We start from the raw sequence: 13,994 nt of genomic DNA, 5'->3' as shown, positions 1-13,994 counted from the left end.
CAGTGCCTTGGTGTAAGGTTGTATTTAACAGGAAATGACAGCCACCGTTGCAGAGTTCATCTCATCATAACAGCTAACACTTTCTGAGAGGAGGATTGTAAGATTGAGTTTTCAGGTAGATCTTTATGAAGTAAGGCTTTATTTTTGTTCTTGAATACACAAAACCACATGATACAGAACTACAAACAGGTAGTGTAAGCAAATCGTGAAATAAAGATTTCTCCTTCTGCATCAAAAGGAAAAAAAGAACTCATGATATTTGAAACTTTTTCGCAAAAAAAAAACAAAAAACGAATGCACATGTTGTCTTCCACCTAACCATCCGCCATCCAGCACTGTTTCAGCAAAGGGGCAGAAATCACTTTGTTCAGGAGTTGATCACTGTTCCTGACCAAGTCTCATGTTTAGTCCCAGAAGCCAGGTGAGTTATGGTCACTTCCACAGCTTGAATCTTCTCGTTTTTGGGTGGAATGGAGCAGATTTTGTAGCTCACCTCATCCCCTTCTACTGGAACGTACTCTCCTTCGATACTGCAGAAGAAACACAGGGTTAAAATATTGACCAGGTGAAATATTTAAATGCTTTTTTTTTTTTTAATCCATAGCCTGGTCAAATCTTTACGATTTTGGATGGATGTACAGCATTTAATGTGTAAACAAACATGAGGGGCAAGAGACAATGAACATCTCATCTCATTATCTCTAGCCGCTTTATCCTGTTCTACAGGGTCGCAGGCAAGCTGGATCCTATCCCAGCTGACTACGGGTGAAAGGCGGGGTTCACCTTGGACAAGTCGCCAGGTCATCACAGGGCTGACACATAGACACAGACAACCATTCACACTCACATTCACACCTACGCTCAATTTAGAGTCACCAGTTAACCTAACCTGCATGTCTTTGGACTGTGGGGGAAACCGGAGCACCCGGAGGAAACCCACACGGACACGGGGAGAACATGCAAACTCCGCACAGAAAGGCCCTCGCCGGCCCCGGGGCTCGAACCCGGACCTTCTTGCTGTGAGGCAACAGCGCTAACCATTACACCACCGTGCCGCCCGACAATGAACATTTTTGCTGGAACTCCACTGTGTTTGTCATGTATTTTACAACCCAGCCTTGTCTGTGTTGAAGAATAAAAATCCGGTCTGCTCTTCCTTCTGTGGTCCGTGAGAGGCTCCTTGCAGAGTGCCATGTGAAGGTCGGGCCAGGAGTTGCATTAAAGAAAAGAACTTCATGGTGTTGATCAAGTTTTTAAAAATGTTGAAGGAAAATTTTTGGTAATGACTTCCAGAACTTCTGGGTGTGGCTGAGATGACAGCCCAGTCACTCTCGACTCCTTGTCTTTTCTTCATGACCGAGATCAACGATCAGATTGTCGCTGCCCTGTCCTAAAAGTACCGTCAGGCACAGAAGAGGCAAATCCAAGAATGCTCAGCAGATTCCCGGTCGTGGAATGCTGCTTGATGTTGACCTCCGATTCAACTCTGGTCACTCCAGATACTTTGAGCGACCGTGCAAACTGATCAAGGGGTGCATCTCCGCCATCCTGTTCGATGTGAGACCCAGGAGGCCTGAAAGGGACTCGAGTACAAAGCTGAGATCCCAAGCTGGACTCTGGTGGAAGTGAGACAGACCAATGGTACCGTGTTCCCTTCAGAAAGTCTGTCCCCACAGAGACCATCTGCTGTCTAGCCAAGCCTTGAAGGTTAGTGCTTTCGAAAGCAGGCAGTGTACGAGATCCTGCATCCACAAGTTCTTCAACCCAGAAGGCAGGAAACACGGCCAGACATGCCAAATTGGTCTCTTCATGTGTCCCAATAGCAGTGGACACCAGGGTCTCGTTGGCCATGTCAGAGCCACTACGAGAACTTTTGTGGTCTGCTTTTGCCCACGTCTCAGTGCGTCCTGACAACGTGGACTGTTCAGCACCACCAGGGACAACCAGTTAACAGTTCATTTTTGGCATGAACAACACACGGCACCTGTAGCCAACCAAACTTTTCCCAACTGCCAGGAAAAGTTAATACATTTCCACAAACATATATATTCAGTAATTAGGAGTACAACCCCGATTCCAAAAAAGTTGGGACAAACTACAAATTGTAAATAAAAATGGAATGCAATGATGTGGAAGTTTCAAAATTCCATATTTTATTCAGAATAGAACATAGATGACATATCAAATGTTTAAACTGAGAAAATGTATCATTTAAAGAGAAAAATTTGGTGATTTTAAATTTCATGACAACACCACATCTCAAAAAAGTTGGGACAAGGCCATGTTTCCCACTGTGAGACATCCCCTTTTCTCTTTACAACAGTCTGTAAACGTCTGGGGACTGAGGAGACAAGTTGCTCAAGTTTAGGGATAGGAATGTTAACCCATTCTTGTCTAATGTAGGATTCTAGTTGCTCAACTGTCTTAGGTCTTTTTTGTCGTATCTTCCGTTTTATGATGCGCCAAATGTTTTGTATGGGTGAAAGATCTGGACTGCAGGCTGGCCAGTTCAGTACCCGGACCCTTCTTCTACACAGCCATGATGCTGTAATTGATGCAGTATGTGGTTTGGCATTGTCATGTTGGAAAATGCAAGGTCTTCCCTGAAAGAGACGTCGTCTGGATGGGAGCATATGTTGCTCTAGAACCTGGATATACCTTTCAGCATTGATGGTGTCTTTCCAGATGTGTAAGCTGCCCATGCCACACGCACTAATGCAACCCCATACCATCAGAGATGCAGGCTTCTGAACTGAGCGCTGATAACAACTCGGGTCGTCCTTCTCCTCTTTAGTCCGAATGACACGGCGTCCCTGATTTCCATAAAGAACTTCAAATTTTGATTCGTCTGACCACAGAACAGTTTTCCACTTTGCCACAGTCCATTTTAAATGAGCCTTGGCCCAGAGAAGACGTCTGCGCTTCTGGATCATGTTTAGATACGGCTTCTTCTTTGAACTATAGAGTTTTAGCTGGCAACGGCGGATGGCACGGTGAATTGTGTTCACAGATAATGTTCTCTGGAAATATCCCTGAGCCCATTTTGTGATTTCCAATACAGAAGCATGCCTGTATGTGATGCAGTGCCGTCTAAGGGCCCGAAGATCACGGGCACCCAGTATGGTTTTCCGGCCTTGACCCTTACGCACAGATTCTTCCACATTCTCTGAATCTTTTGATGATGATATGCACTGCAGATGATATGTTCAAAGTCTTTGCAATTTTACACTGTCGAACTCCTTTCTGATATTGCTCCACTATTTGTCGGTGCAGAATTAGGGGGATTGGTGATCCTCTTCCCATCTTTACTTCTGAGAGCCGCTGCCACTCCAAGATGCTCTTTTTATACCCAGTCATGTTAATGACCTATTGCCAATTGACCTAATGAGTTGCAATTTGGTCCTCCAGCTGTTCCTTTTTTGTACCTTTAACTTTTCCAGTCTCTTATTGCCCCTGTCCCAACTTTTTTGAGATGTGTTGCTGTCATGAAATTTCAAATGAGCCAATATTTGGCATGAAATTTCAAAATGTCTCACTTTCGACATTTGATATGTTGTCTATGTTCTATTGTGAATACAATATCAGTTTTTGAGATTTGTAAATTATTGCATTCCGTTATTTACAATTTGTACTTTGTCCCAACTTTTTTGGAATCGGGGTTGTAGAACATACTCGCTCACGACTTCTGGAATTCTGTCAAAAATGTAAAAAGACCCACATCACTTGTTTTTCAGTCCTCATTCTGTTTGAAGGATTTCACAAAACAACTAACTCCACGTCTGTTCTTTTCTCTTTCTGCATCAGACGACTCTATTTTCTCTTCACACGGTGAGGAAAAACAGGTCAGGAAATCACACGTCCTCCACTTCTCATCTGCGTTTCCACTCTCAAGGCAGACCATTCTGATCACACCAACACAGATGTGCACAATGGGATGATGTGGGCGCTTCTCCGTAAGGGTGACCTTTTGATAGCGAGAGCTCACTCCATTTCCCCCCCCACAGTTCTTTCGTTCTTTACTGGTCTGGTTTTTCTCTCAAGCAAAAAAAAAAAAACCACAAGCCATAAAAGAAAAACTCACACAGTCAGTCCTGAGCATCTTTTCCACCTGGGCATCTGCTTTGTTCTACTACGTTCACAAGCATGTAATTATACACGTACACACACACACACAGGTCTGATTTCAACATGCTATGATTGTAGCCTTTAGCTTGTGTTTTATCTTTAATACCTGACTGAAGGTAAAAATGAATTTGATTTTACACATTGCACTGCTGTAAGTCTATTACTTGGTGTTGGAATGTTTTCAAGGGTCAGATTTAATTAGACAGTCGTGGCGTGTGTGTGTGTGTGTGTGGTTAAACGAAGGACTGCTTCATCTCACTCACTCCGAGATGTGTACGAAGATGTCAGCACCTCCCTCGGACGGCGTGATGAAGCCGTGACCTTTGGAGCGGGAGAAGCACTTGCAGACCCCGGTGAAGACGGGACCCTCAGCTGCCCTCGCCGTCCTGTCGGAGGACAAAATGCTCCAATGATAAAGCTGAACAAGAAAATGACAAACGGTACAGAACAGCTTGTGGAGTTGTGAGCTTGAATGGAGACGATTCAGTAAAACATGTTCTGTCGATCAAGCCCAAGCTCAAGGGAGCGGAATTATTTACAACAGTTTCATCAGACAAATCAGAATAAATCTTCATTTTTCACAGTTTAGTTTCAGGACACAGTCAAATCGTCACTCCTTTTGTGCAGGTTCCTCACTTAAACTATTTTTATTCATCCACCTGAAGAAAAATTCTAAACTGGACTTGGAAATAAAATTCACTGCTTAGTAATTGACATTGAAAGATATAAAAACGCAAGCATTTTTGTTTAACAGCTGAACGTTCTGGCTTGGAAAAAAAAAATTAAACTGTTGTAATTCATGGCTATTTATCCTGATCAACTCAAGGAAATAATTATAGAATCACCATATAGTTTGCATTTCTGAAACTAAAACCTGAACAAAATCTAAATATGCAAATTAGTGTGCAGTTAATAGAGTGCTGGAAGACCTTAAAAGGTTCCACTGAACCATGATCGATGTCCAGAGAAGACTTATTATAATGCACATAACTGCAGCCACCTGATTAATGCCCGACTGAAAATCATATACATCTTCTGAATAATGAGTGAATGATCAGAAATAGCTTTAAGGTCCTGCTGAAAGGTCCAGAAGAAGGTCAAGTTCGATTGCATATGGGCAACCAATATGGCGCCCAGGACGTGACGTCAAGTCGTTGATAGCCAGGTACCGGAAAGGTGTCACCGATGGAAATGTGACTTGTGAGCCTGGATTTATTTAGATGATAAAAAAAAAAATGTGTCATCTTCAACAAAGTATTGATGGTGGAGAAATCAGATATTTGTGTGAACCTCAGAAAAAAGGACGATCTACGCCTGGGGAATGATTTCAGCAGCGAATCATCAGACGATCCTCGGGATGAAATCAGTGCTGCTTTCTAAGCGTGAAGTCGGGGGGAAAAGGGCTCGGCGGCCATCTGGTGCTGATGTGGAAAGTGCCGAGCAGCAAACTGATACAAATGTACAGTGGTGCTTGAAAGTTTGTGAACCCTTTAGAATTTTCTATATTTCTGCATAAATATGACCAAAAACATCATCAGATTTTCACACAAGTCCTAAAGGTAGATAAAGAGAACCCAGTTAAACAAATGAGACAAAAATATTATACTTGGTCATTTATTTATTGAGGAAAATGATCCAATATTACATATCTGTGAGTGGCAAAAGTATGTGAACCTCTAGGATGAGCAGTTAATGTGAAGGTGAAATTAGAGTCAGGTGTTTTCAATCAATGGGATGAAAATCAGGTGTGAGTGGGCACCCTGTTTTATTTAAAGAACAGGGATCTATCAAAGTCTGATCTTCACAACACATGTTTGTGGAAGTGCATCATGGTACGAACAAAGGAAATTTCTGAGGACCTCAGAAAAAGTGTTACTGATGCTCATCAGGCTGGGAAACATTACAAAACCATCTCTAAAGAGTTTGGACTCCACCAATCCACAGACAGACAGACTGTGTACAAATGGAGGAAACTCAAGACCATTGTTACCCTCCCCAGGAGTGGGCGACCAACAAAGATCACTCCAAGAGCAAGGCGTGTAATAGTCGGCGAGGTCACAAAGGACCCCAGGGTAACTTCTAAGCAACTGAAGGCCTCTCTCACATTGGCTAATGTTAATGTTCATGAGTCCACCATCAGGAGAACACTGAACAACAATGGTGTGCATGGCAGGGTTGCAAGGAGAAAGCCACTGCTCTCCAAAAAGAACATTGCTGCTCATCTACAGTCTGCTAAAGATCATGTGGACAAGCCAGAAGGCTATTGGATAAATGTTTTGTGGACGGATGAGACCAAAATAAAACTTTTTGGTTTAAATGAGAAGCGTTATGTTTGGAGAAAGGAAAACACTGCATTCCAGCATAAGAACCTTATCCCATCTGTGAAACATGGTGGTGGTAGTATCATGGTTTGGGCCTGTTTTGCTGCATCTGGGCCAGGACGGCTTGCCATCATTGATGGAACAATGAATTCTGAATTATACCAGCGAATTCTAAAGGAAAATGTCAGGACATCTGTCCATGAACTGAATCTCAAGAGAAGGTGGGTCATGCAGCAAGACAACGACCCTAAGCACACAAGTCGTTCTACCAAAGAATGGTTAAAGAAGAATAAAGTGAATGTTTTGGAATGGCCAAGTCAAAGTCCTGACCTTAATCCAATGGAAATGTTGTGGAAGGACCTGAAGCGAGCGGTTCATGTGAGGAAACCCACCAACATCCCAGAGTTGAAGCTGTTCTGTACGGAGGAACGGGCTAAAATTCCTCCAAGCCGGTGTGCAGGACTGATCAACAGTTACCGCAAACGTTTAGTTGCAGTTATTGCTGCACAAGGGGGTCACACCAGATACTGAAAGCAAAGGTTCACATACTTTTGCCACTCACAGATATGTAATATTGGATCATTTTCTTCAATAAATAAATGACCAAGTATAATATTTTTGTGTCATTTGTTTAACTGGGTTCTCTTTATCTACTTTTAGGACTTGTGTGAAAATCCGATGATGTTTTAGGTCATATTTATGCAGAAATATAAATTCTAAAGGGTTCACAAACTTTCAAGCACCACTGTAGTAGTTGTGAAGAGCACACAACAACTCTGCAGTGTAATACAGGTACGGCCACTGAACTGTTTCCCAGATAAACCCAGGTTGGAAACGTACATCTCGCACACGAGCCTGCACTGCAAATGGACTCGCAGCCTGTGTGAGAGGGCCAGCACCAGATGGAGAGCTCAAATCAGGAAGCAGCTGATTATATCAAGATGCTCTGTGTGTTTATGTCCAAAAAAATGAAGACCTATTTATTTTATTTATCGCGTGTGTGTGAACACGGGTATAGACGCGCAGTGTACCACAGTAGTTTCAGGTCGTGACCACTCGAAGCCAAGCGTGAGTTTAGAGCGGAGCGAAGCTCCAGACTGAAGAGAGAATGGTAAAGCCTCCATCTGATGTTTGAGGGCTTTTGTGACAGTCAGGAACCCGGTTGCAAGTGCAAGGCAGTGTTTCACAAATACCTGACCACTGAAATTTGTATCTTTTATTTCCATACGAGAGATGTGTTTTTATCCAGTGCTTATTTTTTACATTTATCAGGAGGGCCATTTTTCAGCAGTGCCGAAATGTACGGTAGTATATTAATTCACTTGACGCTGAAAGCTTGAGAGCGACTCAATGTTTTCGTCTTGTTTTATTTTAAAGCAAGGCAGTTTTTTTGACCAAGAGTGAAGTCACAAATTCTTTAGATTTAACAAACATGACACGTGAATAATAAATTGTGATACCTTTCTCGCTGATTTGGATGCATGGTCCGAATCCCTTTCCCGTTGATGTCGGAATATTGTTGTTACAGCATCAGGTTTGAGTCAAACGCGACCTGCGTAGCCCAAGGGATTCCTTTCAAAAAGTGAACAGGCTCAAAATGGTCTTCGCAAACAACAATTTCTCCCAAGAGTGTTTCTGAAGCGTGAGCTGTTCCCAGGTTGTGTAGCCACCGTTTCACAAGTCGTTTACGTCGCTCGGTTGTCACAAGCAGGAATACAAAAGGTTTTGAAAGCACTGCTGTATGCGACACAGTGTGACAATACAGCAGAATCAAAATGGATTTGTGCAAAATGTGTCGCGTTTCTCGGCCATGTTTATTTTCCGCTGTGGGTTCCCTTTAACGAGTCGTTACACCAGGCTGATTGAAAGGAAACATGGCCCCAACGGCAGACAGAGCTGTCAGTTTTCACAATGGAAAGGATTAAAACGCCTTCAATAAGGTAATTCAACACGGAGTCGGGCGAAAGACGTTGATTGTTCCCAGTCAGCCGTGTCTAAAATTTAGAAAGTACAAACAAAACAGGAAGGCTGTAAAAGGAAACCATCAAAGTGTCAGGACAGAAAACTCAAAACAGTCGGGCTTGAAAATAGAAAATGCACAACAAGACAATCGAAGAACAAAAGGGCAGAAACGGGAGTCAAACATCTGATAGTCATTGAACTGGAACAAATCAGCTGAAGGAAACGGGATTTCGAGACAAACGCCAAATGAAAACCCTAACGAGAAGCCGGAGTGGACTGTGGATGACCGAGATGTTCAGTGACGGATCAGGAACCTGCCTCAGCTGAAGAGACGATGCTGGAACTTCCGTCAGAGAACAAGCAAATTTCTCCAATCGCTGATGAGATGGGAGTCGTTACCTGGACAGTGAATGCTCAGGTCAACACTGAAATTTAACGCTTTGCTCATTCCATCAGTAGAAAGTAGGTTTGGTGGTGATGAAGTCATTTTTCAGGACGATGATGATGCTGCGACAAAGCAAAGAGTTTGAAAACTTCTCTTCAGGAAAGGTGGACACGGCCAGCAAACAGTCCAGATCGCAATCTGGTGGAAATTGAGAAGGAGAGTCCATGACAAAGCTCTGTTTTGCGAATCTGATCCGTCAGCTGCAAGATGAGAAAGTTGGAACCTGATTGAAGATGATGGTGGTTTTTCATGAGTCGAGTCCACACCTCAAAGAATTCAAGCATTCAAAGAAAAATCAGAGGAGGGAGGTGCAACAAAGCACTCACTGTTGTTGTTGTTAATAATATTTGAGGTTGATGATTGCGGGCTTTTTTCTCGACTTCATCAGGCCAATAATTTAATTTGTGTAAGATGTGTTTTCCAAAGCCACAATGTTCAGCTGTTAAACAAGAAGTCTTATATCTGTGAATTATTATTATTATTATTATTATTAGCGGTGGTGGTGGAACAACTGAATGGTTCAAGGTGAAGGTGGGACTCCATCAAGGATCTGCTTTGAGTCCTTTTTTGTTTGCCATAGTGATGGATAGATTGACGGACGAAGTGAGGCAAGAGTCACCATGGAACATGATGTTTGCGGATGATATTGTGATATGTGGTGAAAGTAGAAAGGAGGTTGAGTTGGGTTTGGAGAGATGGTGGGATGCATTGGAACGAAGAGGAATGAAGGTGAGCAGTAGCAAAACAGAATACATGTGCATCAATGAGAATGGGGATGAGAGTGTAGTGAAGATGCAAGGAGTAGACGTAAAGAAAGTTGGTGAATTCAAGTATCTGGCGTCAACTGTGCAGGAAAATGGGGGCTGCGATAGTGAGGTGAGAGAGAGAGTGCAGGCAGGGTGGAGCAGTTGGAGAAGGAGTTCGGGAGTCATTTGTGATAGGAAAGTCCCAGCAGAAGTGAAAGGTGAGATGTATAAGACAGTAGTGAGACCAGCTGTGATGTATGGATTGGAGACCGTACCCTTAACGAAGAGACAGGAGGCAAAGTTGGAGGTGGCGGAGTTGAGGATGTTAAGGTTTGCGATGAAAGTGATGAGGTTGGACAGGATAAGGAACGAGCACATCAGAGGGACAGCACATGTGGAGAGCTTGGGAATGAAGCTAAGAGAGATGAGACTGAGATGGTATGGGCACATCCTGAGAAGAGATGCAGAGCATGTTGGAAGGAGAATGTTGAGGATGGAGCTGCCAGGCAAACGAAAACGAGGAAGGCCAAAGAGGAGATACATGGATGTGGTGAGAGAGGACATGAAAGTGGTAGGTGTGGTAGAGAAGGATGCAGAAGACAGGGAGCAATGGAGACGAAAGATCCGCTGTGGCGACCCCTAATCAGGAGCAGCCAGAAGAAGAAGAATTGGTGGTGGTGACAAAGCTGAATGAATTTCCTCCAAAGGGAGAGAGTCCATATTTTTGCCAGGGTTTTGATCCAACATTCATCATGCACTCTGCGAGTTAAAATACAAACATTAACACTGTTCCCTGCATCCCACTCATCAGGGGTGTGATTTTGTTTGTTTTTTACTTAAACACCGATGTTTTACTCCTAATTCAGAGAATTTCCCATCTTACCAGCCGACTCTTCGGATGTTTTCAGTCTTGTCCGGTTTTATTCTTGAATAAAACAAACACTGCTAACATGCTAACGGGGTTTTTCCAGCAGCACCAGCTCTGACTGACGGCGGTGCAGCAGTAAATCTCGGCCGGGTGACCTTCCTCACGTGAGACACTGTCCCACGCTGAAAACGCTCGGGGTGGCGTTCAGGCGAATTGGTTCCGCTTGGGTCTTTTCTACTGCTTTACTTTTTACTTCCATTGATTTTTTTTTTCTGATATATTTAAAATCTCCCTCTAAACTTCAACTCTAGTCTGTCTTCACAGATACTGATGTCTTAAACTATCATTAAAACATTAACATTTATCATAAACATAAATAATCCTGTTGTCCAGTGAGTTCTCGGGTCCTCTTCGATGCTAAAAGTTTGCGTCCCCAGCAGCCGTCACAAACTCTCCAGTTAAAACAGGAAAACATGAAACGTGCTGGAAGAATCACCACTTTTTGAGAAGTTGCACCTGTGTTCTCAGTCTGAAACTATTTTATAAACACCGTACCTGAATAAACAGTGTTTAAAGGACAGATGCAGCACAAACGAGGAGGACGACATGGGGTGACGATTTGTATGAAATTTTGACCTCATCATGCCTTCAGTAAAATAGTTTCAGATTTCATCAAGGTGATTTTTTTTTTTTAAATGTCTCATCAGTAACGTCAGGACGAAAGAGGTTTGACGTTTGGAGGTGCTGGAATTTTCAGCAACGTGCACATGATGGACTTTGTTCATGGTATTTTAGCAGTTAAAGGAATCCTGAAAATCAGGAAGCCTGCTTTCCATGTCCTTGAATGGACGGGAAGGATATCATCACCTGAAACGCTTCAGACTTTAAGCCACGCCCCTGACCTGAGAAGAAAGCGACCTGCCAACCTTTCCTGGAAGCCCCGTTCCCTCACCTCAGTCTGATTTGTGTTTAACTGTTCGTGAAGCAGTGTGTCCTTGCTTTCGCTCTGAGTCGGTGGAGAACATGGATGAGTTCATGAAAGTGAAAAATAAAATTCATCAATCTATGTTCAACTTATACAACTATAATCCTGTCAGACGTGATCGAACATCAGTGACCTACATTTAATAATTAACCCCGCTGACAGTAGTCGGAGGGGTTATTATTTTCACCTGCGTCAGTCTGTGTGTGTGTGTGTATCTGTCTGTCTGTCTGTCTGTCTGTGTGTCTGCAAGATATCTCAAGAACCAATGGATCGATTTGGACCAAATTTTGTACGTGTTGCCAATCACCCAGGAAGGAAACCATTAAATTTTGGAGGTCAAAGGTCAAGGTCATGGCAGAACTTCGAAATTTTCGCCCAATGTATTTTAATAGGGAAAAGGCGGGGTTTGCACTCGTTAGAGTGTCCCTGTCTAGTTAACGTATTATTAAAGGCTGCTGAAAAATGCTTGGTTTGATGGAAAAAGGCAAAACATTTGATGTAAAAGATTCAATAGGCATAGAACAAAATGTCTCATCTAACACTCGTTCCTATCGTGAGCAGGGATTAATCACTGTTCCACAAGCCCACACTTTGTCCTTCTGTCCATGTTTAGATGACGGTGTGTCAGAAACAGTGAGTCTGAGACATTGAACTCCTTCACAAGCCAGATCCAGGAGACACCACTGGGTGCATTCAGCACAAAACTGGTCACTATAACCTTCCCTTTTTTGTGAGCTACATGAGCCTTGTGATTCAAGAAGCACAGTTCAGTCGTGTACTCACGCAGAGATGGTACGGTTGCGGCGGGTGGGCAGCGGGCTCGGGATCAGGTACCCCCTCATGGGTGAGGGTGAGCGGGGTCTCTGGTGGCACGGGGGCAGACGCAGGGAGCTTGGTGAGACAGGAGAAGTCGGAGACAGCGGAGGGGTTGTGGACGGAGCCCCTCGCACCGGGGATGAGGACATGGTGTGTGCAGGACGCTGCGGCTCTGCCAACAAACACGACGAACTGTGGGGAGAAGAACAAACGGATCAGTCTGACTGCAGTGTCACTCCGTCAGAGAACATGATACAGGGTGAGAGATTGAGGCTACATCCACACGACAATGGCAACGAGATGTTTTTTTTTAGCGGGTAAAAAAAATATCACGTCCACATGGGCAACGGATCAGTAAAATATCAGGTACAACGATGCAATACACATGCCACACCTCTACGTGCGCTGTAAGACGGTCCCATTGGAGACATCAGAACAATAGAAGAAGCAGGACGCATGCGCATAAACCCCTTCTTCTACCCAGCGTGAATGAGTGAGTGCTGCTTGTTCTAGTCATGTGGTTGTGACGTCATCGTAAACAAATCCGTTCTACTCATCCAGACAACTTCGCGACGGCGCCGTTGCCAGATTTTTCCACTCTGGAAACCGTTCTCAAAAAATATCGTTTTGGGGCACCCAAAACGCCAGTGCCGTGTGGACGCCAGGCCAAAATGATAAAAATTTTTATCGGATTCACCTGAATCCGTTGCCGTATGGACAGGGCCTAACTTGTCAAGCTGAACTCAAATAAACTTTAAAGTAAACATGAGAATAATTGCTGGACACATTTACTAAAACCTTTCACTGCGATTCTGGAGCCATGACACTCTTGTTGTCTCTTTACAGGAATAAAAATGTGAAGAATTTGAGTTGTTTACTCTAAACAATTTATAATGGACTTAAATTTTGTTTCCAGTGATCTGTGTTCTGGAAAAGCCTGAACTGCACAACAGGAGTTTATCATGAAGGAAAATCTCACTTTGCACCATTTCTCAACTCGTCAAGGAACAAACTCTGGAATAAAACATCAGCTCTGACAAAAACCGTCTGTTCACTCACCACCAAATACTGCTGTGGAATTAAACCGTCCTCCAAACCGCGTGATCTGTTGATCACATGGAAGCTCATCCACTTTTTAGAACGTGAAGTTCAAGCATTTTGTTCCCTCAGCACAATCAGGAGGAGGATATGTAACCCGTTTCTTTTTTTAAATGATGTACACATGCGGAATAACCCACTTGGGAGCATACTATTATCAGAAAATAATCAGTGACGCAGTGGTGTCATGTAGCACAGTCACTGATGCCACCCTGTTCCAGCATGTTTTTGGAAAGTGTTTTATTTCTAATATGCCACAGCGATCTGCCAACAATGAAACATTTCTCAAACGGCACCGTCGTTTTTAGCAATTTTTAGTTATGTTTAACGTTGTGCGACGTCTATTAAGTTGGTTTCTGTTCTCACTGAGGAGCAAAAAACAGTCGTTCTTCACCAGACTCTCAAAAAAAATGCAGGTTCTCTTTTGTTCAGGAGTAACGTATTTAATCCGTTTGTGAGAAGCATGTGCTGTACACGGCCCTGAGCAAGTTGTTACAATAGCAACGATAAGGTACGAGAAGATAACACACTTATTCCCAGGTGGAAAATTCGAGTGTGAAAGCAGCAGGACTTCTGAAAGAACAAACAACAAATTAGCACCAGGATCGCAAAACACTTCAGAAATATT

General features: G+C 43.3%; 1 protein-coding gene across 3 annotated transcripts in view; it reads right to left on the bottom strand.

Annotated features, from left to right (window-relative positions):
• Window positions 1–120: 120 nt before the first annotated feature.
• carhsp1 (calcium regulated heat stable protein 1) overlaps window positions 121–13,994 on the bottom strand; it is a 41,807-nt gene continuing 27,933 nt past the window's right edge. For all 3 annotated transcript variants that reach the window (XM_060902474.1, XM_060902476.1, XM_060902475.1), the window contains 3 exons: window positions 12,236–12,460; window positions 4,389–4,511; window positions 121–530 (listed from right to left, as the gene is read on the bottom strand). In XM_060902474.1, the coding sequence (XP_060758457.1) occupies window positions 368–530; window positions 4,389–4,511; window positions 12,236–12,460 (511 nt within the window). In that variant the 3' untranslated portion in view covers window positions 121–367. The remainder of the gene's footprint in view (window positions 531–4,388; window positions 4,512–12,235; window positions 12,461–13,994) is intronic.

The sequence above is a fragment of the Neoarius graeffei genome, chromosome 20 (genome assembly GCF_027579695.1).
Source record: "Neoarius graeffei isolate fNeoGra1 chromosome 20, fNeoGra1.pri, whole genome shotgun sequence".
Taxonomy (NCBI): Eukaryota; Metazoa; Chordata; class Actinopteri; order Siluriformes; family Ariidae; genus Neoarius; species Neoarius graeffei.
Note: the sequence above shows the minus strand (reverse complement) of the source record. Positions and strands in the feature narration are given on the sequence as shown.